The sequence below is a fragment of the Vicugna pacos genome, chromosome 7, assembly GCF_048564905.1.
Source record: "Vicugna pacos chromosome 7, VicPac4, whole genome shotgun sequence".
Lineage (NCBI taxonomy): Eukaryota > Metazoa > Chordata > Mammalia > Artiodactyla > Camelidae > Vicugna > Vicugna pacos.
This window is the reverse complement of record NC_132993.1, coordinates 4,500,385-4,527,213: the sequence shown is the minus strand read 5'-3', so window position 1 is coordinate 4,527,213 and position 26,829 is coordinate 4,500,385. Positions and strand designations below refer to the sequence as shown.

At 42.4% G+C, this 26,829-nt stretch overlaps 1 protein-coding gene, 2 long non-coding RNA genes and 1 pseudogene across 4 annotated transcripts in view; 2 read left to right on the top strand and 2 right to left on the bottom strand.

Moving 5' to 3' along the window:
• LOC116278567 (uncharacterized) overlaps window positions 1–5,115 on the top strand; it is a 51,023-nt gene extending 45,908 nt beyond the window's left edge. The window contains exon 3 of the long non-coding RNA XR_012074153.1: window positions 4,935–5,115. This is a non-coding gene — a long non-coding RNA (uncharacterized lncRNA). The remainder of the gene's footprint in view (window positions 1–4,934) is intronic.
• On the bottom strand, window positions 930–8,509 carry LOC140697279 (uncharacterized). The gene is made up of 3 exons (XR_012074150.1): window positions 7,782–8,509; window positions 1,367–1,617; window positions 930–1,007 (listed from the first exon to the last, which is right to left on the bottom strand). It is a non-coding gene; the product is annotated as an uncharacterized lncRNA (long non-coding RNA).
• Window positions 3,037–4,304, bottom strand: LOC116278568 (nucleosome assembly protein 1-like 1 pseudogene; annotated as a pseudogene).
• A 31-nt stretch (window positions 8,510–8,540) lies between the features above and the next one.
• The window catches only part of GALNTL5 (polypeptide N-acetylgalactosaminyltransferase like 5), a 35,351-nt gene continuing 17,062 nt past the window's right edge, over window positions 8,541–26,829 (top strand). The window contains exons 1-7 of one of the 2 annotated variants that reach the window (XM_072964207.1): window positions 8,541–8,744; window positions 9,525–9,622; window positions 16,258–16,380; window positions 16,619–16,925; window positions 18,512–18,632; window positions 22,741–22,907; window positions 26,609–26,731. In XM_072964207.1, coding sequence (XP_072820308.1) covers window positions 16,658–16,925; window positions 18,512–18,632; window positions 22,741–22,907; window positions 26,609–26,731 — 679 coding nt within the window. In that variant the 5' untranslated portion in view covers window positions 8,541–8,744; window positions 9,525–9,622; window positions 16,258–16,380; window positions 16,619–16,657. The remainder of the gene's footprint in view (window positions 8,745–9,524; window positions 9,623–16,257; window positions 16,381–16,618; window positions 16,926–18,511; window positions 18,633–22,740; window positions 22,908–26,608; window positions 26,732–26,829) is intronic. The other variant, XM_072964208.1, reaches the window with a different exon arrangement.

Sequence of the window (26,829 nt, the reverse complement as noted above, 5' to 3'; positions counted from 1 at the left end):
AGGAAGAGAGAAGGGACAGGCCATTTAATTTTTTTAATGTATGAAGGTCATCATACAGATAAAAGTGTATATTTAGCATGAATGTATAAAAAGGGGGAAACAATAAGATGAACAGGTAGTGAGAAGGGAGTGAGAAAAATGAAAATGAACAGCACCTAGATCCCCTAGGAAAAAGCCCTTGCTGTTAGGAAATAACGTTGGAAAAGTTTATGTTTAAAAATCACGTGTTAGTTCTTATACAATGCTGCTGGCGGTGCAAAACAGTACACCACTTTGCAAAACAGTTTAGCAGCTTCTTAAAAAGTTTACCATATACCTACCATACAGTTCAGCCATTCCACTTCTCAGTATTTACCCACAGGAAATAAAAGCCTATATCCCATCAAAGATTTGTACATAAATGTTCATAGCACCTTTGCCTGTCAGCCAAGAACTGGAAACAGCCCAAATGTCCACCACTTGGTGATGAATAAATAAATTGTGGTATAGCCATACAAGGAACACTATTCAGCAATGAGACATGCAACAAAATTAATCAATCTCAGAATAATTATACTGGCTGAAAGGAACCAGTTGAGAGTACACACGCTGATTCCATGAAATTTCATACATTTTTGGAAAACACAAACTAATCTGTAGTGGCAGAGAGCAGGTGCCTGTAGATCACAGATGAGGAGGGCAAGAGGGGGAATTAACTAAGATGCATGAGAAAACCTGGGGGTGATGAATGTGTTCAGTTTCTTGATTGTGTTAATGATTTCTTGGGTCTATAGGTCAAAACTTATCAGATTGTACACTTTACTGCATGTTACTTATAGTCCAAAAAAGCTGTCTTTAAAAAATCTAAAAAAAAAAAAACAAAACCCACATATTAGCTTTCCTTTCAATTACTAAGAACCAGCAATCATTTTAGGACAGTACGAGAACCTCACCCTCGCTCACTGTCTACTTGGAGCTGCTGATCTGAATGTTGTCACGTGGCAGGATGAAGATGACTTCAGTGTGGACTGGAAACAACAGAAAAACAGAAGAGTTGAGTGGAAGAAAAGAAGAGGAAAAAGGAAATGCAGTCTATAGCTGTTCTCTGCTCAGCCCCCAAAGGAGCTACAAATTGCTTCTGTCCCTGTGGAGCTGTCTGTCCGCACTGGCTAGGTTCTGACCCAGTCCTTTGGGGCCTGTGGCTCTGCACAGTTTCTAATAAAATTCTCCCCTTTTATTTTTAAGTAAAAGAAGGAGTTAAGTAATCCAAAAACCAACAGAGCCCGACATAGCTCGTGTTGGACGTCTACTGGAATTAAAGGAGAAAAGCGCAAGGGTGTTTGATTGCTTTTGCTTTTACTGAGGCAAAAAGATACAGGCTCCCTACCCGAGTTGTTAATGTTGACTTCAAAAGAAAGTGGCATCCAAAACAGAGCAGCCACAGCAAGCCAGAAGTGAAAGTTAATACGTGTTACAGGAAGTCGACAGGAAGCACGAAGTTTGGCGTGGAAGTGAAACCACTTGTTGAAAAGCACGTCGATAACCCAGTGGATGAGGGAGGAAGGTTTCTTAGCAGGAGTCCGGGGGTATCAACCATCTCGGGTACTTGTTCTCCCAATTTCATTTGTGGTGAAGTACCTAGAGCAACGTGTTTCATTTTAACCATTTTTAAATGTGCATTTCAGGGATATAAAATATATTCACAAAGTTTACAACCGTCAGCACCGTCCATCTCTCTAACTCTTGTCATTTTGTAAAACTGAACAATAACTTCCCACTCCCGTCCCCGCCGGCTTCTACTGGCAAGCATTCTATTTTCTCCTTCTATGATTTTGACTACTGTAAATATTTTAAGTGGAGTCATACGGTATTTGTCTTTTTGTGATTGGCTTATTTTGTTTAGCATATTAACCTCAAGATTCACCCACATTGTGTCATCTGTCAGAATGTCCTTCCTTTTTAGGCTGAATCATATTTCATTGGATGGACATGTCACAGCTAGCTTGTCCCCTCATCCATGGATGGACACTCAAGTTACTTCCATGTTTTAGCTATTGTGAATAATGCTGCCTGAAAGATTACTATTTGGCATGTGAACCAAGTTACCAACATCAGAAGTCTCCAAACAGACTCCTTTTAATGAAGTCATTAATACTTTGAATAACTGATGTAGGGCCCTAGAGTTTATGAAATTCTCATCTTTAGAGCATCTTTGTCCAGCAGATGTTTTTGGAGCTCAGAACCAAAGTTTTCTCCTTTTTTATTAATTGAAGACAAAAATGGTCGGTCACCCAAGAGGCCACTGATTCACATCTACCAAAAGCAGTTTTGATATTACTTATCCAGGGGAACTAGCCTCATTTGACCAAATTTACTCATGGGATTTGAACCCACATCTTGAACAATGTCTTTGTCCCTGTTGAAGACGTGAGCCACTCTAGGATAGGGACAATGGATTCTTTCGGTGTGTCTCTGGTGTAGCCTGGCACAGATCTCAGTATGCAGACCCTGTAGCTGCTTCAACCGGGAGGTGCCTAAAGACAAAAAACAGTATCTTCTCCACCAAACATTCACGTTTTGCTTTGGCTTACAAATTCCTTTGTCTTGTACTAAGTGTTACAACCTTGAGTCAAATAAACAAAACACTGGTTTAGAATGGAAGCAGCCGGCTCATGGTCTATCAAATAAGGGGGTCCTCCTTGGATCTCAGCCAAGAGAAGGCCACCGCCTGACTACCAGATTTACTACCAGATTCAACCTCCTCCCCAACCTCATACCCCAGTCTTGGGCCCACAATAATCCTCCAAGCTTCAAGACAGCAGGCCATTAATTTCTAACGGGAATCTCTCAAATTACAGCCCAGCTTGTGAGTTTCCTAAGACAGCTGCCCACTTATGTGGGAAAAGCGTAGTACGTGGCTGTAGGGGGAAGTGCTGCTGGTACCCTGAGATGCTCAGGTCCAGAATGATAGTGGCAGTGAATTTGGAACCAGAGTGGACTGGGATTGAATTCTTTTTTTTTTTTTTTGACATTTTAATTTTAGGCTGCAAAAACAAAAAGAAGCAAACGACAAAAAGCTTGAAGTAGGCTTGTCAAGTGATGTAAATTCATCCTGTCCAGGGAAGCAGAAGGCAGACCAGGGCAGGTTATCTTCCAGTCCGTGCACATCTTGCTTCACTGCTGCTTGTACTCTGCTGGGTTTCGATCCTTCTTTGGGTCATAATCTGGGCCATTTTCCTCATCTCCTTCTTTCCCCTCTTCATCGGCTTCTTCACCTTCATCATCATCATCATCTTCAGTAGCTTCTCCAGTAAAAGTGTAACACTGACCTTGGGGTTATATGCTTGCATAAAAAGTGACCAATTTCAAAGTCCACAGCAAGGACAGCTTCAGCAGCAGCAACCAGATCTCCACTCTCAGGAACTTCTTGGGGGGGCTGCAGAAAAATTAGAGTCTTTAGAAACTGTTTTGGTCACAGTGCAAACTGTCCCATGTCTGTTGTATTTCTACTTCTCAATGGTTTTTAGAGTGACATTCTTCCCTTTCTTCCAATCTATCTGGCACCCTGTACAACCCATAATTTCTGGTCCATCCAAAGAAAAGGGATCAGAATTATCTGGTTCAACCTCATCCTATATATCTTTGTCAACACTTCATTTGTGAAATATTCATTGGGTTCAAAGTGAAATTCTAAGACAAAACTCGCAGGCTGGCTGGCATCTGAGAACCTCCCTTTAGTATCTTTCAAGTGCTTCAGGATAGGTCCATCGAGTTCCTGAACCAGATCATTGAGCAAGTCAACATTCTTAAAAACAGTCAACTGAAAATTCAGGAATTCCCTTGGGGTCGTCTTTTTCTTCATCTTTTTTCTCATCTCCAACCTTGGCCTTTTCTTTCAGCTCCTCTGAAATTTCATTTTCCTCATCTGGTTTCCATTCACGTTCTTCCATAGGTCTATAAATTGCATTAATAATCTCAAATCGCTCATCAAATAGAGACTGATGGAGACTAGCATTCTTTCTTTCAAGATTATGAACTTCCTCACGGAATTTGGCTTCTGTCTGTGCACATTTAACGTGGAGGTTTTTGAGAGCATTCACTCGTGTTTTAACTATCCTAGGCAAGCTTTCAGTGGATCCTGCTGGTGTTTCTGCCAGGCCATCAAGTCTTTCTTGAATGGCTGTGGGCGTCTGAGAATTTAGCATCATCTGAACAGTCAGCGCTTTGATTTTTGTTTCTTCACCAGTTTCTCCCTCCTCTACTTCTCTAGCATCATCCAGACCTTGATCAAGTTGAGACCGTTCTTTGTTGCCAATGTCTGCCATGTTGTATGTACGAACACCAAATACCCGCAGCTAGCCCAGGGAGCTGCCCAGGTGTGACTCGGGGCAACAGTGGGAGGAGGGGAGGTGGCACCGCCAGCAGATGGCGCTAAAAGGGTGGGGACTGGAGTCTTCTGCAGGGTTTTTAAGACAAGGAAGAGTCTAGGCTGGTAGGTGTGACCAATAGCGTATGGAGCAGCTTATAGTTAAGTCATGTGTTGGGAAGTTCTGTTTTTTAGAGCAGTTGAAGACACATCATAACTACTCATAACCACTCAAAGCATGTAGTTTACATTAGGGTTCACTCTTGGTGGTGTGCATCCCATAGGTTTGGACACCTGTGTAATGACATGTATCCATCATTAGATTATGCAGAGTATTTTCATTGACCTAAACATCCTCTGTGCTTCACCCGTCTCCTCCAACCTCAGCTGCTGGAAACCAGTGATCTCTCTATCGCCTCTATAGTTTTGCCTTTTCCATAATGTCAGAGTTGTAATCATACAGTAGGTAGCTTATTCAAGTTTTCTTCTTTCACTTAATATGCATTTAAGTTTCCTCTATGATTTTTCATGGCCTAATAGCTAGTTTCTTTAGTGCTGAGTAATATTCCATTGTCTGTGTGTACTGCAGGTTATCAGTCCATCCACCTGCTGAAGGACATCTTGGTTGCTGCAGATGGCTTCTGAGATGAGGAATTCTTTTCTCCTAAGTCTTAAGTGGAAGCTGATTATGTAAATCAGAATAAAGGCAGAGATGTTCTCATTGAAGGAGAAATAGTTTCCTTTCGACCCACACCCCTCCCAGGATCCAGAAGCACCTAGGGTAAGTCCCAAAGAACCCAAAGGAAGTTGGAATGTAGCCCCTAGCTGGGTGGCCATGGGCTAAACAAAAACTATTATATTTTAGAAGTTTCATGTTTAACTGGATTTGTTAAGTTTGAGATGCTTAGACAGTTGGATAAATGAGTTTGGAAATCAGTGGAGAGGTAGGACTTGGAGATATGAATTTGGGTGTCAGTGGCAACCAAATGATATTTGACTCTCTTGGGATCATTGAGATGACCTGGGAGAAAGTGTAAATAAAGGCTGATGGAGGATCCAGGACTGAACCACACAGCACTCCGACTGTAGAGGTTGAGAAAATGAGGGAGATCCAGCAAAGAAGACTCAAAGGAGAGTAAGCTTCAGGCAAGCCAAGCTGAGAGACTGCTTCAAAAAGGAGGAGTGATCCACTGTGCCCTGTCTGCTGAGAGGCAACAGACGAGGACATAATAGTGACAGTTGGATTCAGCAGGTGTTCACTGATGACTTTGTTGAGTGCAGTCCAGTGAAGTGAAGATCAGACTGATTTGAAGAGTGTAGAGTAGTGTATTATTAGATTACGTGGGGATAACGAATCACCCTTGAAATCCCAAGGGCTTAACAAAACAAAAGTTTATATGTTGTTTAAATAAGCCTCCTGTGCATCTGGTGTCTTGTAACCATGCCAGGTCACTCTCTGCAGGACAGGCGAGAAGGAGGGGGGACCTCTTTTTCACTCTTAAATCCCCTGGACCACAGCCTTTGGACCAGAGTTAGGAGCCTGGCTCCATCTAAGGTGAAAAGGCTGCACATCTTCCTGTGAGCCCAGCAATGGGGGGAGAGCCAGCCCCAGAGACCCCCTGTAACTTTCACCACAGGGAGTAATGGATGTGAGGGATGGAGACGGTGACCGTGGAGACCTCTTCCAAAATTTTCAAAGAGAACAGTGGCTGGAAGGGGACAGAGTGTCAAGGGAGGGTATTTTAGAGATGCTCCTGGAAAGGGATCCATGGAGAGGGAGAAATTGATGATGCAGGGAGACGAGGTAAATGAAACCTGAGGTCAGCCGTCGAGAAGGCAAGAGGGTGGGGCTCTGAGCATAAGAGGAGGTTTGCTTCCAGGAGGAGCAGGGACGTTTTTTCTTTTCTAACAGAGGGAAGGCAGAGTGTGTACGTACAGATATTGGTAGTTGGTGGAATAGGCAGTTGGGAAAAATGATGTAGTTCTCATCTGAGTGCTTCCCAGTTCTCAGCCATCACCAGCTGAGAATGAGGGAGGGCGGGGAGGCTGGAGGTCAGAGAAGAAAGGTGAAGGGTGGCTGGCACACCTCTGCCTGCTCATAATTCCAAACAGGCTTCTGTCTGGGACCCCTCTTCTGCCTCACTTCAGATACTCTTGGCCTCGCCCGGTCTTGTCCTTGCTGTCGTGGGGGTGACTGGTTCTGTGATGAGGTCCAACTGGTTCATGACTGACAGACCTCGTCTCTGATCCCTTTTGTCCATCTTGTCTCCTGGCCTGGTGAGTCCCCTTAGTGCTGTGAATACCCAACTCAGAATTGTGGCAGAGCTGACAAACCTTCCCCTGCTGGAAAACCAGATCTCCTGGAGAAATACGCCTCCTTCTTCTACTCCTGCAGACAGTCCTGACTATGGTTTCTAGGTGTTCATATATGTTCTCCCATCCTGTGGGTTGCCTTTTCACTGTTGATTGTGTCCTTTGATGCATGGAAGTTTTAATTTGTGATGTGGTCCGAGTTACCTGGTTTTTTCTTTCATTGCCTGTACTTTGGGGTCATATCCAAGAAATCATCACCAAACCTAATGTCATGAAGCTTTCTCCCTGTTCTAAGCATTTTTGTAGTTTTGTCTCCTAACACTTAGGTCTTTGATCCATTCTGAGTGGAAAGAACCCAAATGATTATCAACTGATGAATGGATAAACAAAATGTGGTGTTTTCATACAATGGATTATGATTTGGGCATTAGAAGGGAATGAAGTACTGACACGTGCTGCAATGTGGAGGCTCCTTGAAAACATGGTGCTCAGTGAAAGAAGCCAGATACAAAAGCCGTGTGTTATACAATTCTGTTTACATGAAATGTCCAGGATACACAAATTCGCTGGGACAGAGAGTGGATGTGGTTGACGGAGGCAGGGGAGGAGGGGAAACGGGAGTGACTGCTGGGCGTTATAAGGTTTCTTTCTTTTATTTTTTAATTTTATTTATTTGGTTTGTAGGGTTTTTTGTTTGTTTTTTTGAGGGGGAGGTAATTGGGTTAATTTATTTAGTTATTTTAATGGAGGTACTGGGGATTGAACTCAGGACCTCGTGCATGCTAAGCATGTGCTCTAACCATTGTCTAACCACTGAACTATATCCTCCCCGCCATGGAGTTTCTTTTTAAGCTGATGAAGATGTTCTGAAATTACATAGTGGTGATGGTCACACAGCTTTGTGAGTATACTTAAAAAAAAAACACTTGACAGTCTACTTTAAAAGGATGAATTTTGTGGTATGAGAATTATATCCTAATAAAAAATAAATTAAAATAAAATAAAATTCTAACCGTAGTATAAGCACCTTTCTCAGAAAGATTTGACTTTATTACAATGAACCAACCATGTAATGCTTGCAAACCTCCCATGATAAATTTGTCCACAAATGGAGCCAGCTCACCTTTTCCTCCTTCATGTCGCTCAGTCATTTCACTGCTTTTCATTCTATTATGTGTACAAGCACAATTTATCCATTCTCCTGCTGGTGGCATTTGGGTTGTTCCCAGCTGCGGGCTACTATGAATAAAAGCTTCCTTTTTAATACTAATATTAGTATAAAAGGACAAAGAAGGACCCTCCCCTTGAGCCTGTCCAAAGGCGATTCGAAATCATGCTTGCAAGTCACTTTGGCCATCAGATCTGCCCTGGGAGAGGTAGCAGAAGCCCAGCCCAGCCCCTGGCATCTCACGTACTTTGAAGCAGAGGCTGGTCCCAGCAGAACACTGAGTCAGCCTCCTCTGTGGGGAAGAAGGGTCGGATCTGCTCAGGCATGTAAGAAAGAAGAAATTTCACAAGCATTGGGCTGAATTCACAGACTCACATCTAAATGTTGAGTAATATTGAGTAAAAAAATTAAAAGGCAGCCAAATAACCGTCTGGTTCATCCTTAAGTCTCTTCAGGTGTTCTGAGTGCATCTTCATTTTCTTAAGTGTATTTCAGAAGAGCCGCAGTGAGGCTTGCCCTAGAGAAGACTAGGATTTCGACTTGAGAATACGAGGCTTTTCCTGTTTCCTCAGCTGAGGAAGGAGGATTCTAAGACTTTCTGGAAAGACCCCTTGAATTTTGGAATTCCTGGCTTCTGCCTGCTGATTAGTTCTCCCAGGCAGAGGCCTGGGGCTGGGAGGCCCTGTGTGATGTCACAGAGCTTTGTGAGGCAGCCTGAGGCTTGGTTTGAGCAGGACCATGTAGGCAGGGCACCCAGCACAATCAAGTAGTTGCTCAGAATCCAAGCACCATACAGTCAGCCACTGGGAAAAAAATTCCATCTTTGCGATCCTTCAGTGTAGACCCTTGCCTGATTCCTCCTGAAGCTCAACCTGCAGAACACATCACCTCAAAGCAGCCAGTGCAGGCGATTCAGTGGTAGGTGGATGAGGTCAGTGCTGAAAAGTGGGAAGGACGAAGTGAAGGGTGGGGTTCCTTCCACCTAGAATCAGTGGGAGCAAAGCATGAGATCACTGAATCTTGAGCGGGATGCTGGCTCTGCAGATTAGGATTAAGAAGATTTTTCAGCCTGGGTTATGCCACCCTGGAGTCCCACCAGGCATCATCGTAACCTTAGTTCTTAAGCATCAGGGCCAGGTCTCATTGTAGACCATCAAGGTCCACCCCATGCGCTTCCTAAGATTTATCCATCATGAATGTATTACTTATTCAAAAAACTAAATAGAAAAAAAAACTCTTCATAGTATCAGAAAATCATAGGTCTTGGGGGAGGGTATGACTCAGTGGTAGAGTATGTGCTTAGCATGCATGAGCTCCTGGGTTTAAAAAATTTTTTTAAAAAGAAAGAAAGTCATAGATCTTGTCTTGAGATTGTCCTAGGAAAGCAAAGGGTTACAAATACTGATTATTTGCAGAAAAATTTGTTGTGACATTATCTAAAGCATGGTCAAGTGTTCCTGACTCTAAAATCTTACATTTTAAAACTCAGTGACTGTAAATCCAGATTTTGTGTGGGGTTTTGGTTTCTCAGTGTGTGCGTATATTAGTGATTATTGGCAACATTCTTTTTTGGTTTAATGGATTCTTTTCATTAACTCTCAGGATTGTTCTTTTTTTTAATGCATTTAAAATTTTATTTGCTATACATACAAATTATCATTGAAATATGTTTTACAAATTAATTCTGTGTTTTTCTAGCATGTGAGTTCCATGTATTTTAGTGAAGAAAACAATTGAACATGATTTTCTTCTGAGGATACAGAGTTGAAAAGCTAATCACAGACGCACGGGTCTTGGTAGGAGAAGCCTTCTGTGTTTTGTGGGGGTCTGGAGGAAGGTGTGAGGAGGGAGGGGAGTGAGGTGCATATTCTGGAGAACTGGGGTGAGCTCTGCTTTAAGAAAATGTAATATAAGAAAACTTATATTAGTCACATAAGAAAATTGGAGCGAGGGTTATTTTCATAAGAGTTCACCTCTAAAGAAAATTTCCCCTCAATGTTTTAAATATAGTAGAATCCCTCCAGAGAATATGGATTTATTATTACTACTAATATTATTATTATTAACAACAAAATATTACTACTGTGTTTACTTCTCAGCAATAATTCTATTGTATGAATTCATGTGTTTACTTTGTATATTAAGTGTGCTTGCCTCCCCTCACCTATTTTCTCCTTTAACTGGTTTCTAATTGCTTTGGGGGTTTGGAGAAAGTCAAACAGAAGTCTCTCAAAATTGAGACGTTTATTAGGAAGACGTGGTGATAACATAAGTTAAAACAGCTTCATTCTCTTTTCAGTTGTTTCAACCCACCATTTCCCCTAGTTAGACATTATCTTCTCTTATACATTTGAGGCTTTTTCTTTTTCTTTTTTTTTAATTAAGATACAATCAGTTACCATGTGTCCATTTCCAGTGTACAGCACAGTGTCCCAGTCATGCATGTACATACATGTATTTGTTTTCAGATTCTTTTTCATTAAGGGTTATTACAAGATATTGAACATAGTTCCCTGTGCTATACAGAAGAAAGTTTTTTAAAATCTATTTTTATATATAGTGGCTAACATTTGTAAATCTCAAACTCCCAGATTTATCCCTTCTGACCCCCTTTTCCCGGTAACTATAAGGTTGTTTACTATGTCTGTGAGTCTGTTTCTGTTTTGTAAATGAGTTCATAGTGTCCTTTTTTTTTCCTTTTTTTTTTTAGGTTCCACATATGAGTGATATCATATGGCATTTTTCTTTTTTGAGAAAAAGCCTCAATTGTATATTTATAAATTTATAGTTCATAAATACAAATATATTTATATTTATACAATTGAGACTGTTTCTTTGCGTAACCAGATACGTCACTTTTCAAGTGTTACTCATCCACTCAATGAGCCATTGTTGTGCAACTGGGATCATTGTCAGGGTGTTAATCCTAAATCCTGGGAGAATGCTCCCATGAGAATCAACCTCCCGAATCCATAGTCCTCAGGACTCAGCCCAGGCACGGGCCCCTGACCTCGCTGGGTGGGATGCCCAGGTCCTGCGGTTCCTCGGGGAGCTCACTTTCCTCCCTGAGCCGGCCTAGCGCCTTCCCGGCCCAGCTATGTGGTAACTTGGCCCTAGCTGTTGACCTGGGGGTCAGGAGGGGACTTGGGAGGTGACCTGAAGGAGGGCAGGTGTTGCCTTTTGAAGTGGAGGCCCCTGCGTCCCCTCAAGCAGAGGGGGAGGGCTGATCTTTGGTGGGAGGAGTGGCCATCGCTGTAGGCCCAGAGGCTCCCCGTGGGTCTGGGGCTCACACTCCACCCTGAGGCTCAGAGCCTCCCTCCTTCCCGGGACTGCAGGCGAGGCAGGTGAGAATCAGCCTTCCCTTGCCTGCAGCTCCCCGCCCTTGTCATCAAGCCTCTTCAGTTGTAGGGATGAGTCTATACGCGGCTAAGGGGGCCCTCTGACTCAGGTATTTTGCCCTAACTTGGTGACTATTAGCCCTCAGCCTTTCACTACTTTTCTCAGATGCTGCCACAGCATCGGACCACAGCCATGTTGACTCCATGATATTTATAATTACCCCTCCCTGCCCTCATCTCTCAGCGTGCCAACCAGAGCACTCCCGCCTTCCAGTGTTCCACCCAGGCCACCGCGGTGGAGTTTTAATGAGCGCACTGCTTCAGCTGGCCGGGAGCTTTCAGAATGCCACCTGTCCACCAGCAGCGGGGTCCTCAGGGAAGCCAGCGCGGGGGGACTCAACCCCCAAATCCCATTTCAGACTCTGTTTCCCAGGACCACCTCCACTACCAACTGCGGGAGGTTGAGTTTCCCAGAAAACAGACTCAGAGACTGAGATTTGCATGTAAGTGCTTTACTGACGTGGGTTTGGGTTTCCAAAGTGAGGGAAGCGGTGGGACTGGGATGTGTTTGCAAGAGGGACCTTGCCAGTCCCATGGGCAGCTCTGGGCTGGGGCCTTCAGAGTCCTCCCAGCCTGAGACGAGAGGTTTCCGCCCCCGGACCAGTCTTTGAAGGTGAGTTCCCTGAGCGGGGGCGAGCCTTGGGCGAAGCAGCCGGCCTCAGCCGAAGGCCGCTCTGGGGCAGGGGCTCGGCTGTGAGCCGGCGGCAGCCAGCCCCCCAGCGGTAGGGGCAGTGGGGGCCCCAGTCCGGGGGGGGTGATGCCGTGAGCCACACACACTGCTGCCCAAGCCAGCGGACCCAGGTGTGCTCGGGCTCTTTGTGGTGGTTTGACGCCACGGAATTGTTACGAGTACTGGTTTCTGCCCAGCAGGTTGGTCTCCTGCGTGAACAGGGGCGGTACGAGCTCGCGGGCCGTACGAGCTCATGGTACGAGCTGTGCAGGCCGGCTCTCCGGAGGGCCGCGGCCGGAGCTGCGGGAGCCGGCTCCTTCCTCGCTTCCGAGGACAGGACGGACGAAAGTGAGAGATGGGGTTGGGGAGGGGGAGTTAGGAGTCTGGGATTGGCAGGTGCAGACTACTATATATGAGCTCGGTGAACAGCAAGGTCCTGTGTAGAGCACAGGGGACTGTATTCAACACCTCGTAACAGCCTGTAACAATAAAAAATCCGAATAATAAGGACACAAATGAACTAATCATTATTTTGATTTCTTGAATATGTGTAAGCACATCTGACTGTCCTTTGTGATTGGATTACCGCATTCTATTGATTTTTACTTTGTAGTTGGCTTTATTCCTTTGATAACTAAGTTTAAAAAGCTAAAGATCTAATCTCTTCTTAGAAACAATAATTAGTACATATGTGTAAACTAAAAAAAAGTGCAGTATACTGTATATATGTATTGACATGTAATATAATGTATATGTGCAGTCGAACTGTAGTAAGAAAAATGAAGAATCTGAAAAAGAAAACATAATATATGTGTATATATATAGCTGAATCACTATGCTGTACACCAGAAACTAAGACAACATTGTAAGTCAACTATACTTCAGTTAAAAAAAGTGGGCGATAATACTAAATGTTCAGGTGCCAGGAAGACACCTGGAAAGAATCAGAGCTTGAGAAGGAAGACCCACGGCACAGGGACCTAGACCAGGGTTACAAAGGCTGGAGCTGGGGTGTTGGAGGCTCATTTCATTGAGTTCCTTTCCCAGGAGCCGGGAGGCGTCATGGGACTTGAAAGGACTGGGATGGGTAAGACCAGCGTTCTAGGTTCAGGTGTTTGCCAGCGTTGTTGCTGTTTGATAGGCAGGGTTTTTTTCATTTTCAATCTTTTTTAAATCTTTGCTTTAAGAACATTTATCAAAGTAATGCATATATATATATAAAAATAAAATTAAAAAAATCTTAAAAGAAGGCTAGCAGGCCCTGCCCAACTCCCACCCTAACTCCCAGTTCAACTCCCTAAAAGCAATAGACTCTTTCATCTGTTTCTTATGACAGTGACCTTGACATTCTAAATAATATTTTCAGACTTCTGTTTTTTGGCTTATTTATATTATACAACAACTTAAATTTTCTTACATGGCTCTTTTTTTTTTAAGCTTATTTTCCCAATAAATCTATGATTTTGGTGGGGGGATAATACAGTTATCAGGGCTTACATCTTCATCACTCTATAAATACCATTCCTTAATTTTTACATCTACCTATACGTCCCCACCCCAAACAGTCCATCAAATCTGATATTCTTTTGACTTCTCTCCTTTGTGGGGTGGGAGTGGAGCATCCACAACTCAAGGCCAGCCTCCCCTCGCATCTCTGAGCCCCTGCACAGCTGTCCTCTGAGACTTCTCTGCCTCTCTCCTGGGTTGAATCCCCTCTCCTGGGTCCTTGTCTTCTTGGTTTACTCTTGGTTTTGTTGGCGTTTACATATTTACAATCCACATGTAGTTTCCCAAAAAAGAATACAAAGACATGTAATTTTTTGAGTCCTTTACAGACCTGAAAACACCTTCATTCCATGCTCATGCGTTAATAAGTTTTGAGGAGGTATAGACTTCAAGGTGAAATACTGTTTAACTTAGAATTTTGAAGCCATTTGTCTGAAGTCTTACAGAACCTAGTGTTGCTGCTGAGGAATTTGATCTCTTCCTTCTTTACATGTCAACTGTTTCTCTTGCCTCTGGAAGCTTTTAGGATCCTTTACATTCATTGCATTGGCTGTTCTGGGAGAAATGTTTGTATTATTTGATAATCGCCTCCCACCCCGCCCCTGCCCTGTTTCTCTCTGACCATCTTTTGGAACCCTTTTTACAGTTGGATGGTAAACCTCTTAGAATGGAATAGCACCTCCCTCGTTCTTAGGTTTTCCCTCCCTCTTTCATTTTGTTGTGCTTTCCAGAGTATTCCTTTCATGCTATTTTCCAACCTTCTAATGATTTTTAATTTTAGCAGTCATGTTTTAGGTTTCAGCAGCCTCTTTTTGTTTTCTAAGTGTTCCTCTTTCAAGCCTGCTCCTCTGGTTTTGTGGATGTCTTGTCTTCTTACCTGTCTCTGAACAGTCAAAATCAGTGTTTTGATTTTTTGAAAGCTCTCACTAGCGGTTCCCCTTTTCTGGTTCTATTTGTATTTTCTTTCTTTCTAGAGGCTCCTCAGGTGCCTCTGTCAATCTTTGGCATTTATATTAGTTTGCCAGGGTGTCCATAACAAAATCCCACAGACTGGGTGGGACACTTATTTTCTCACAGTCCGGAGCCTGGACATCCGAGGTCAAGGCGTCAGCAGGTTTGGTGTCTTCTGAGGCCTCCCTCCTTGGCTCACAGACGGCCACCTCCTCACTGTGTCCTCACATGGCCTCTCCTCTGTGCGTGTGCCCCAGTGTCTCTTCCTCTTTTAGAAGAACACCAGTCCTGTTGGATCAGGGCCCACCCTAATGGCCTCATTAAAACATAATAACATCTTTAAAGACCCCATCTCCAAGTACAGTCACGTTAGGAGTGAGGACTTCAACATACAAATTTCGGGGGCCACAATTCAGCCTGTAAGAGATTCCATCCCAGTTGAAAAGCAGGCACTAGCCTGCTGATGGGGCCCCTGGGTGTTCTGCTTCCCCACGACCGGTGTCCTGTCTAAGTGTTGACACGTGGAGAGCTGGCTGTTTTGCTGGCCCCCCGCTTCCCCTGCACAGAGGGCTTCTCTCTGGGGGCCTGTGTTCCCAGCACAGAGTAATTCTCCCTTCTCCCACCTCAGGTAGAGCAGCTTGGCTGCCAGGTCCTGTGTGTGAGGCAGGACAGAGGCCGAGGGATTCAAACAGTCCATGTCCAGGTGCCCCCCCTCCCGATTCTCTGCCACCTCAGCCCCAAGATTTCCTCGTTTCTCCAGAGAAGACATTGCCGGGCTCCTTCTGACTTTTCTGTGCAGGGAAGGGTGTCGAGAGCTGCCTGCTGTGCATGTAAGCTTGGAGCCTTTCCCAAAGCCTCCCCACATAGCCCCTGACGGGCCTGGGCCTCCCAGCCCTGAGCTGCCCTGGGGTCTGCTGGCCTCAGAGTCCTGTCACCACACACCTGGAGTTGTGACTTGCTCTGTCCTCCCGAGTCGGTCACACGTCCAGTAGCATTCTGTCTTCCAAACCTATGATGAAAACTCACATGCACTGTTCCCCTGACCACTCTTTTCCTGGAAGAGTGTTCAGCTTTATTGTTTTCATGCTTGAGTCAAGAGGGAGAAGAGACGGACGCATATATTCAACCAACCATCTTTGCAGGAAGCCTCTCAAGAGTTTCCTTTTTTTTTTTTTTGATAAATTATGAAATATTTCAAACGTAAGGGAAATATACAAAAAGATACCAGGAACACGCTGCGTACACATCACCAAGCTTCAGCAGACCTCATCATTTCACCATATTTTTTCAGAGCTTTCCTAAAAGTAAGCATTAAGGACACAGTGGGAGCTCTTTCTTCTCCTCCCCCGGCCCTCCCACATGGAGACGATCACTGTGGTGACTCTGCGTAGCCCATTCACAGACGAGCACCATCGTGACTCTGTTTAGATCATTCACAAGCATGGCCCCCCCACCCCCAGCATTTGCTACCTTCAGGTGTGTCCACAAACCATTGTCCTGCTTTTCCTGTTTTCCAAATTTATGTCGGTAGCATCAAACACTACTTGATTTTTTGCACAACATTGTATTTTCTAGATTTTATGATATTAATACATGTCCCTCCAGTGGATTTGTTTCCAGTGTTGAACGAGGAGCCTCAGTTTATCAGTTCTTTTATTGAGGGAAACTTAAGTTGTGTCCAGTTTCTATTACAAATGTGACTGCAGTCAGTGTCTGCCGACGGGGGTCTCGTCAGGGTGTGTTCCCGGGGATGGGACCGTTCCGGCAGACCCATGGCTAGACTCAGCGAGACTGGACGTTGCAGAATGGTTGTGCCATTGCACGGCCCCATCAGCGGGGGACCACACTTTTATTGCCCGCTTTCTTTCCAGCATGTGACATTGTATGTTTTTTACATTTCTAACAGTCTGATCAGTGTCAAAGCAGCTTTTTAAAATGAAGACCTGTGCTGTCACTCCCAGAAGCGTGTATGAGGGATGAGTAAGCCTTCTTTTGCATTATTGCCTGTAGCTTTAACTCAAGAGTATGGGTAAGGACTGAAGTGATATATTATGTTATACATTTTGATGTTAAGTAATCTTATGACTATCAGGTTTAAGAGTTTTTGCTAAAATTCTTAAAAGGATACACTTTATCAAAGTACATAATAAGCACTGATACCAAATAATTCTGTTTTTCAAACACTGAAGATTGAATTTAAGCCAGGTAGATGATCTACAAACCATCGGAATATCTAATACAGCTTCTCTTAACTCCTTTTGGTTTAGGAAATATTTAAATGGACCTCCAAAAATGCTAGGTTTACAATGAGAAATGTTATAATTAAATGTTTACTCTGTGGATCCTTTACATTTGGCATCTGGACAGCTGTCTTTACTATATATTTTCGCAATAATCATGTGGGGAACCAGGAGAAGATACCCCTGAAGAAAGAAGATCCATTTATTTGGTCCCTTGGAGAAAAATTGCAAGAGCAAACCTTCCAAGGCTCAGAGCAAATACCAAGACCACATGTAAGCACTGGCAGTTCTAGTAAAGATGAAATTAAAGAACAGAAGCCAATTTTGAAACTACGTAAGTATTTTTACTTCCTCTGCTAGCCACTTTGAGGGGAAAATATGCCATAAATTTAACATTTGGAAGAGTAAGAGAATGTTCTTTTCAGAGCAATTCAATTTTAAGTTATGAAATATTTCACATATATATGTGTGTATATACAAACAGAGAAAATAACAAAACAGGCTTATATTTACCACCTAAATTTAACAATTTTTATGTAGTTTGCTGTTTTTCAAAGAAATAAATTTTAATGGGTACAGTAAAAACTTCACCCTCATTCCCTGCCCCCCCCCGGAGGTGGTAGTTAACCTGAGTTGATGGATATCTGCCTCATTCCCTTTATGTGTTTTCTTTAAGCAAAATGTATTATGTACTTTAACGTATTTGTAGATACTCTGCAATGAACTGCAGTGCTGCCATGAATATGAATGTGCAGCTCTCTGCACAAACACACTTCGTTCCTCTTTGGCAAATACCTAGGTATGGGGTTGCTGGGTCACGTGGTAGGTGAATGCTTAATTTTAAAGAAAATGACAAACCCTCTTCCAAAGTAAGGGTGACACTTTATATTCCCTTCAGTAGTGTATGAGAATTCCATTTTCTCCAGATCTTGGCCAACACTTAACATGGTCAGATTTTTAGATTTTAGCCATTTCAGTGGATGAGTAATGGTGTCATTGTGGCCTTAATTTGCATTTCCCACTGACTAAGGACTTGGCGCACCTTTTCATGTGCTTACTGGCCACACATCCCTCTTCTTTTGTAGTCTTTTGTCCATTTTTCAATTGGGATATTTGTCTTCTGATTTCTAAGACTTTTAAAATATATTTTGGGTTCAAATCCTTTGGTATGTGAGTTGCAGTATTTCCCACAAGTCTGTACCTTGTCTTTTCATTCTTTTTTTAAAATTGTGATATAACTGATATATAACATTGTATTCATTGTAGGCATACAACACAATGATTTTATACATGTACATATTGCAAAATGGTTACCACAATAAGTTTAATTAACATCCATCATCACACGTAGTTAATTTTTTTTCTTGTGACGAGAACTTTTAAGATCTACTCTCTTAGCAGCTTTCAAGTATATCATACAGGATGCTAACTAAGTCTTCATGCTATACATTTTCATTCTCTTTTGAATGGTTTCATTTAATGGGAAATTTATGCCAACTTCATTTATTGTTATGACTGATATGTTTGGGTTGTCCTCTGTCATCTTGTTTTATTCTCTCAAACAGAATTTTAAGAGAGGAGTTTCAGTTCCCATTCTCCCACTTCTCCTAAATCCCTCAGTTAAAATAATTTCACACAACAGTTGTGAATCATGATGAGACCAAGGGGGCTGAGGACTTCCTTCCCCAGAGAGACTGCATGACTGAAGAATAGCTCCTTGTTCACACTTTTCTAAGGAATCTGCTCTGATTTGTGTGAATACTTTGATTTTTAACTTTGTGATCTGGGAGTAGTTTAGGTTCCAAGAAAAGTACTCTGACATGTTATAAAAGGAGTATATTCAGGATATAGTTGTTATTGTCCTTTATCAAAGTGATGGCAGTAAACCTCTACTTATGTGACTAATACCTTTTCTTGCAGGTGACGATTTTAACTATTTGGACCCAGAACTTTTTCATGGATTTTTAAAATATGGATTAAATTCCATTATCAGTAAAAGATTGGGCAGCTACAGAGATGTGCCAGATACCAGGGATAAACTGTATGTTCCTCCTGATACGTTTTTATTGACATATAACGTGTTGGTTTCAGGTATACAGCGTAACAATCTGCACTTTCACTTCTTCCTTTCCAATCTGGATGCTTCTCTCTTTCTTAACTTTTCACACTGGCTAAAACCTCTAATACAGTGTTGAATAGAAGGGGTGAAATTGGAAAACCTTGTTGTGTTCTTGATCCTTAGACACAGTTTTCCACAGTAAGTATGGTGTTCTCTTAAGGCTTTTCATAGATGTTCTTTCTCATGTTGAGGAAATTCTCTTGTATTCCCAGTTTGCTGAGAGGTTTCATCAGGTGGATGTTGAATTTTGTCATACCCCTTTCTGTGTAGATTGAGATGTGTGTATCTTTAGTTTGTGAAGGTGGTAAATTATGTCGATTTTCTAACGTTAAACTGAGCTTGTATTTCTGGGATATCCCCCCACGTGGCCATGATGCATTATCCTTTTTATATGTTGTTGAATTTCATTTGCTGAAATTGTGTTTGGAATTTTATATCAGTGTTCGTGAAGGCAACTGCTCTGTATTTGTCTTTAACTTCCTTGCCTGGTTTTGTTTTCAGAGCCATGTTGTCTCTGTAGAATGAGTTGGGAATTATTCTTTTTAAAAATTTTTTAAAATTTTTTGTTAAGGGAGGAGGTAATTAGGTTATTTATTTATTTATTTATTTATTCAATAGAAGCACTGGGGATTGAACCCAGGACCCTGTGCATGCTAAGCACACATTCTACCACTGAGCTATACCCTCCCGCCCTAGGACTTATTCTTTTAGAGTTTAATTTTTAATGTTTGTGGTTGACTTCCGCTAAGTACTTTTTGATTACAATGAAGACATTTCTTTCAATTCTTTCACTTGAGGTTTTCTCCCTTATATATTTTATTAACATTCATTTTCCTTTCCTTTCTTTGAAAACATTCTTCTCTGGGGGGAGGGTACAGCTCAGTGGTAGAGTACACGCCTAGCGTGCACAAGGTCCTGGGTTCAATTGCTAGCATTAAACATGAATAAATAAATACATCTCATTACCTTTCCCCTCAAAAATATTTCTTCTCATGGGTGTATCACATACCAGAGGGTTCCTGCCAAACAACAGAATTGCTCTGTTGGTAGCAAAGCCCGCTTTCGGCATGGCAGTGACTGGCCAAACCTGCATCAGATGGCATTGGGTTTATTTTGATTTGGGATTTTATTTTAATCAGAAAAGACAACTGAATTCTATCAAATAATTTCTTAGCATGAGTATTATGGCTTCCTCCTTCAAATTATTGTTAACTTCATTTCAGCAAAACATAACCCAAAATTAAAATTATTTTATTAATTGGAATTTAACTGTTTTTAGCTGTATTTCACTATTTTTCACTGTCTGTCATAGCTATATAAAAGCTTATAAACACAAGAAGATTCTGCTTAATTTTGTTTGTATAAACGTATGTAGGAAACATTAAAGTAATTAAAGTCAACTCTGCAGGCTGATGGCTTATTTTCCCTTGGGTCTATGCACAACTCAAGTTTAAGAAATCTTGTCTTATGTTTTTCTTCTTTGAGTTACCATCTTCAGATTTTAATATCAAATTTATTCTAGCTTCATAAAATGAATTTGGATGTTTTCCCTCCATCTCTATGCTCTAAAATCGTTGAAATAATATCATTATTTCTTATGTTAAACTACAACTTGTCTGGTAATTATGAATCATTGCTCCATTTTCTGGTGTCAGCCAGTGAAAAAATTTTAGTTTCTACTACAGTCGGTTATTGTTCTGCTCAGACTTTCTATTTCTAGGGTCTATTCGGGACACTCTATTTTAATAAGAATCTGTTTCATCTATTTTCGAATTTATTGGCTTAAAGTCACACATCCTGTTTTCATACTTTTTATCTCTTCCTGTAATATACCTTGTTTCACGTTCTTACTGTTGTACATTTTTCTTCTTTCATCAGCTTGAGAGGGGCTGGTCTATATTAGTCACCTTTCAGAAAACCAACTTTGGTTGGTTCCATTTAGGGCTGTAAGTTCCAGGCCCCTCTCCTTGGCTTGTAGACGGCCGTTCTCTCCCTGTGTCTCTTCATACCACTCTGTGTCTGTCTCTGTGTCCTGATGTCCCCTTTTTGTAAGGACCCCAGTCTTACTAGACGAGCCACCCTAGTGACATCTCACTCATTACATCTACCATCCATTTCCAAATAAGGTCACATTCTGAGGTCCTGGTGGTTGGGACTCCAACATATGAAATCTGGGGGCAGGAGGACACAATTGAACCCATAATAGTCCTGTCTTATACTATACTGTTGGGAATCACGTTAGCAAAGACTAGATCAGCTAACCGTGGACAGCCAAACACAGGCCTTAGCAAATTACACTCACCCTTAAAAACAGCTTATTTAGGTCTGAAAAGTATTTCTACATAGAGAGACCACAGCAACATTTATTAAGTAATTTTAGAGAAACCTATACACATCAGGCTTCTCTTAGGGCTCTAGACCCGTGTGACATGGTTTTCCGCTCCTTCAGTATCACTGTCCTGTTCCTCTGAAGGGACGCACTCTACCTGTGGTTTTCTCCGAATGATACACCCAGGACTAAGCATGATGCTAGAGATGCGACCTGAGTAGCTCGAGCTCACCCTGGACCACTGTCTCTCTCATTCTTGGCATTATCCTCTCTCTCTCATCTACTTGCGCTTTGATAACTCAGTGATCTTACGAGACAAAGCCTTTCTATGCTACCTGTTTCTGACGCCACATTTTCCCACATGACAGAGGCCACATGCAGCCCGTGGCACTCACTCCCTTTCCCATCCTCTCATGTCTCTTCTTGGCCCTGTCGTTTCCCACTCTCATTCCTTCAAGCACAATGTCAGCTTCCACCCAGCCGGCATGCCTTCTGTATCTTCCTTGTGTCTTGGATAAAAACATTAACCCAGACAAGGACCTCTTCTTCCAAAGTGACATCAATCCACGAATATCCCCAGGGTCTGTCCAGGATCCCTGTAGGGCTGCCTGTCCAGCACCTCGGGGATGGGCACCTGAGCCAAACTGGGCCAGTGAATCCTGTCCTGTGAATTTGGGGGAAGGAGAAGTCTTACCAGTCTCTTCGTGGGTGCTGGACTCTAAGGCTTGCTAATGTCGGCCAGCTCTCCTACTCCGTGGGGTAAAGAAGCTGAAACAAGCCAGGCTGCAGAGATAGAATGAGCCTCATATAATAATTACTACCTGCAAGGCACTGTCCTGAGCATTTTACATATATTAATTCATTGACTCCTCACAACCTATGAGGTAGGTTGATGTAGTTATATTTTTAATATTATTCCCAGATATAAAGACAAAAGCAGAAATGGCGAGTGTCCAGGAGGCTTTCAAGCCTCTAGTTAGAATCACTCTTGGAGGCTCCAGCTGTATGCCTGTCACTAGGTCCTATAGGGACATTTGGATCCCCTTATTGATGCTTAAGTCAGTTCCACAGGGTTTGTCATTTACAACCAAAGTATTTCAAAATACAGCTAAATAACAGAGCAATCCAAATAATACTCAACAGCTAAAAACTAATCTCACTGGAATTCAGGGTCTATTTTTCTCTCAAGTGCACAAAAAAATAAGACATTTTTGTCAAGTCCTTGGAAGAGATCTAATTACGCCATATCCCCTACATTTCTTTGTTGCAACAGACTACACAAATGTAAGAATAGCACATGGATTTTCTTTGACGATAGTTCAGTCAAGTTAATTTGAACCTTTCGATATGTCTAAGTTTATGAACTCATTTTATAATAGAGACAAAAATATAGGTATAATTTGTGTTTATACTATGTTCCAAATAGAACTGGTACCAAAATGGGCTCTCAGGAGAGAGCAATTACTACTGCTCTTTACTGGCATTGAGAAGGGAATGATTCAGAAAATATTAGAACAACGTAAGAAGTTTGAAGACATTTTTGTGTCTCAGTTTTTGTTTTTTATGTGTAACTGTCAGCTTGTTATAATCATCAAAGAAATGGAGAGGAAGAAATGTGAATAAGGAAAGGTATCTGAATGAGCCCCCAGAACATTTAAGGCTTTTAGACGAATCATTTTCTTCCCTTACTTCTGCCTGCAGGTGTCATCGAAAACAGTACCCAGTCACCCTCCCCACTGCCAGCATCATCATTTGCTTCCACAATGAAGAATTTAATGCCTTGATGCGGACAGTGTCCAGTGTTATGAGCCTCACTCCACATCATATCCTTGAAGAAATTATCCTGGTAGATGACATGAGTGAATATGGTAAGTTCCCCAAACACCAGTATCCAGTTAATCTACTTCCAAGGCAGTGCTATCTCTGACGGCACTTGAGTTATTTTATACAAAGAAGATTTTTGGTGGGTGTTGAGGCAGGCACTGTACCAGGTGCTAGGTGCACTGGTGGAGGTGTGAGAGCTGGTCCCTGTCCTCATGGGGTGTGGCTAGTGCTTTGATGAGATAAATGTAGGGGCAAGCTGGTCTTTAGAGATCATAGATGATATTCAAGAACTGACATCTTTAAATTGAAGTCTGGTAGTAACAATCATGGTTATGGGGGAAAAGGGGGTGGGAAGGGATAAAGTTGGGAGTTTGAGATTTGCAAATGTTAGCCACTATGTATAAAAACAGATTTTAAAAAATTTCTGCTGTATAGCACAGGGAACTATGTTCAATATCTTGTAATAACCTTTAATGAAGAAAATATTAAAACAAATATATGTATGTATAAGCACGCCTGCGACATTGTGCTGTACACCAGAAACTGACACATTGTAACTGATGGTACTTCAATAAAAAATAATAAATTTTAAAAATGTAAATAAATAAAGTTTATATGAGGATACATACATACATGCATGCATACATACATACATACATACATACATACATAAATTGAAGTCTGCAGGGTGAGTTGGGTTCCTAAAGATGGAGAGGCAGGAAACAGTATTATAAAGAAGCCAAGGAAATGGCATTATAAAGACCCAGAGGCAAGAGGAAACATGGTGTGTTTGGAAGAGTTCTTTATGTAGATTGTGTATGAGAACAGCATTTAGGAAGGAGAGGGTGCACATGAAACCAGACACGGCAACCGCTCATGCAGGCATTGTTTGAATTTTACTCGGAGAAAATGGGGAATAATTTTAAGCCTTAATGCAGAGGAATGACACAATCCAGATGCTTTACATGAAAGAATTCTCATCAGACCGGCTACACTTAACGGCTTATTCACCCATGTTCACTGGCTCTAAAGAACTGTGACACTGGTACAAAATCTGATTAACTATATTTAGCACTTGAAATTAGTTGTCTATTTTACAACTTAATTACAAACCTGAAGGACCCAGATTAGGGATAAGATCTTTGGAGCCTGCAGGTCCCTGAGGAGTCCATTTCTCACAGAAGCAACGTATCCGTATTGGATAGGTATCTAACTGTGTACCTAGTCCACTGTGGGTCTGCCCACCATTGGCTGGGACAGAAAAAGAGGAGGAGAAACAGTAGGAAGAAGAATGGGCAGGGGAAAACAAGAAGACGTCCCGGGAGGTTCACCCTCGGGGAATTGACTGGAGGTGCATCAGCTCAAAAGTGGCGTCTACAGCCATAAAAAAGAATAAAATAATGCCGCAACGTGGATGGACCTGGAGAATGTCATTCTAAGTGAAGTAAGACAGAAAGAGGAAGAAAAATACCATATGAGATCACTCTTATGTGGAATCTGAAGAAAAAAAAAAAAGACACGAACTTTTTTACAATACAGAAGCAGACTCACAGACATAGAAAACAAACTTATGGTTTACCAGGGGGGAAGAGGGGTGGGAAGGGATAAATTGGGAGTTCAAAACTTGCAGATACTGACTACTATATATAAAATAGATACACAACAAGTTTCTTCTATATAGCACAAGGAACCATATTCAATATCTTGTAGTGACCTATAATGAAAAAGAACATGAGAAGGAATGTATGTATGTGCATGTATGACTGAAACATTGTGCTGTACACCAGAAATTGGCCCAACATTGTAACCCGACTATACTACCACCAAAAAAACAGTATAATGTAACTCACTGTAATGCCAGCTCCATTTAGGAATTTTACTCACTGGCCAGGCACTATTGTATATGTCATTTCCATGGGAGCCCCCCCAATCAGAGGGATACAGTCCTGTTTATTTCTAGTCTTGTGCGCTACAGGGGATATGGAGGAATGGTCAGTTTCCTTGTCTGATCAGTACACTGAGCAACACATCTGGCCACATGTGAGGCACGAAGTCCCCAGCAAAGCCATGAGCAGGGAACCGGTGGGATCTTTGCTAGACTGTGGAATTCTAACTTCTCACGTGGAAGGATAAGGAATCCTGCTGTGAAGATGCAGTTCCAGGATGACCAGAGGACACCTCCCCCTGGCCTTTCAGAACTATGCCACTGAGTTCAGAGACATACCTGGTCACTTGTTCATAGGTCCTTTAGGCATCAGGGTAATCACTGCTGATGGCTGAGATACGAGTGTGTTGCCAGACCAGACCCTCCACCTCTCCTCGACCCACGGTCCCCTGGTCAGTGGTGCTTTCACCTGCCCCACCAAGGAGCTTAGTCTTGGTCCCACACAGAGCCTCGGACACAGGAAATGCGGGAAATGGGTGTTCTGTGTTTTGATGGAGCTCAGGACCAATAGATTTCTGCTTTAATCCACAATGATTTCATGTAGGCTCTAGGAGGACTTTTTTGTTTATTTGTTTATTTTTAATTGAAGTACAGTCAGTTACAGTGTGTCAGTTTCTGGTGTACAGAGTAATGTCCCAGTCATATCTATACATACATATATTCCTTTTCATATTCTTTTTCATGAAAGGTTATTACAGGATATTGAGTACAGTTCCCTGTGCTATGCAGAAAAAAATCTGTTTTTTATCTATTTTTATATATAGCAGTTTATATTTGCAAATCTCAAACTAAGGACTTTTTTGAACTGTAGCTAGTCTTTTCCAGGTGACACCAGTAGGCATCACTGATGAAATCCCTCAACTTGGGATCTCAGGGGTCGGGGGCCCCCGCTGAGTTGCAGCAGAGGCATGTCCAGAGCCGACCTGCTACTGTCCACCCTCCTCACAGCCCTGATCCCTCTCGGCTATAAGCCAACAACCTGACCCCCTTCTGAAAAACCCCAACCCTCCACTTAACGTCAGCGATGCCTGCCTCTGGCGTGCCTGTCTCCTCCCGGGTCTGCCTCGCAGAGCTCTTCTGTGTCCTGGATGTGAGGGAGGTGTTCGCAGACATCTGAGCTGGGATGCTGCCCCTGCCCTTCAAGGGAGGCTGTGCAGCCTGTGGTCTGCCTCTGAGCAGGGCTCTGGCACTGTTTAAAGACAAGGAAGGAGATCTCTCCTTCTGCCAAGGATCGCCAGCCTCCTCATCCAGATTCCTAGGATTTAGGAACCTCTGAGGCACCTGTATCCCTCTCACCGGAGTCTAGCCTCATTTATCACCATCATGTTAACCTCCGAAGATTGAGTGGCTGCTAGGTACCAGGCTCTGTGCTGAGTGATGTATTTCTTCCTCTCCCTGCAGTGCTGCAGGGAATACGGTGGGTCTCCCTTCTCGCCAATGAGGAAACTGAGACTCAAGTGGTGTGATGACCCACCTGGTAGTTACTACCAAATTAGCACAGTTGTTGGTAATAAACTAACAAAGCAACATAACTCATGCTTTTTCTATTAAAATTATAACAGTGATGAGTTAAAATAGAGGCATCTCACTAGAAAGTGAAGAATATTTACAGTTGATGTCAATGCTGAATCACTTTTCATTCTCTTCCTTCCTTACATAGGATAACATTTTCTTTTAAAGTTAGAAAACTTCTGTGGAATAAGCATAGTTTTTAGGAGTCAGTCAAAATCATGAGACATTGTTTTAGTTTATGTAGTTATAGTTTTAAATTGTCCAGTGATGGTTTTTTTATTTTTCCAGATGATCTGAAGGAGAAACTAGACTACCACCTGGAAATTTTTCGGGGAAAGATTAAAATAATACGAAACAAAAAGAGAGAGGGACTGATCCGAGCAAGGCTGGTTGGAGCGTCACATGCTTCAGGTACGAATGGTTCCTTTGGGACCTGACCCTGCATCTGTATCAGAGAGCTTCCTGCCCTTGCAGAAGTCATCCTCACAGGGACCCTCCGTGTCTCCACT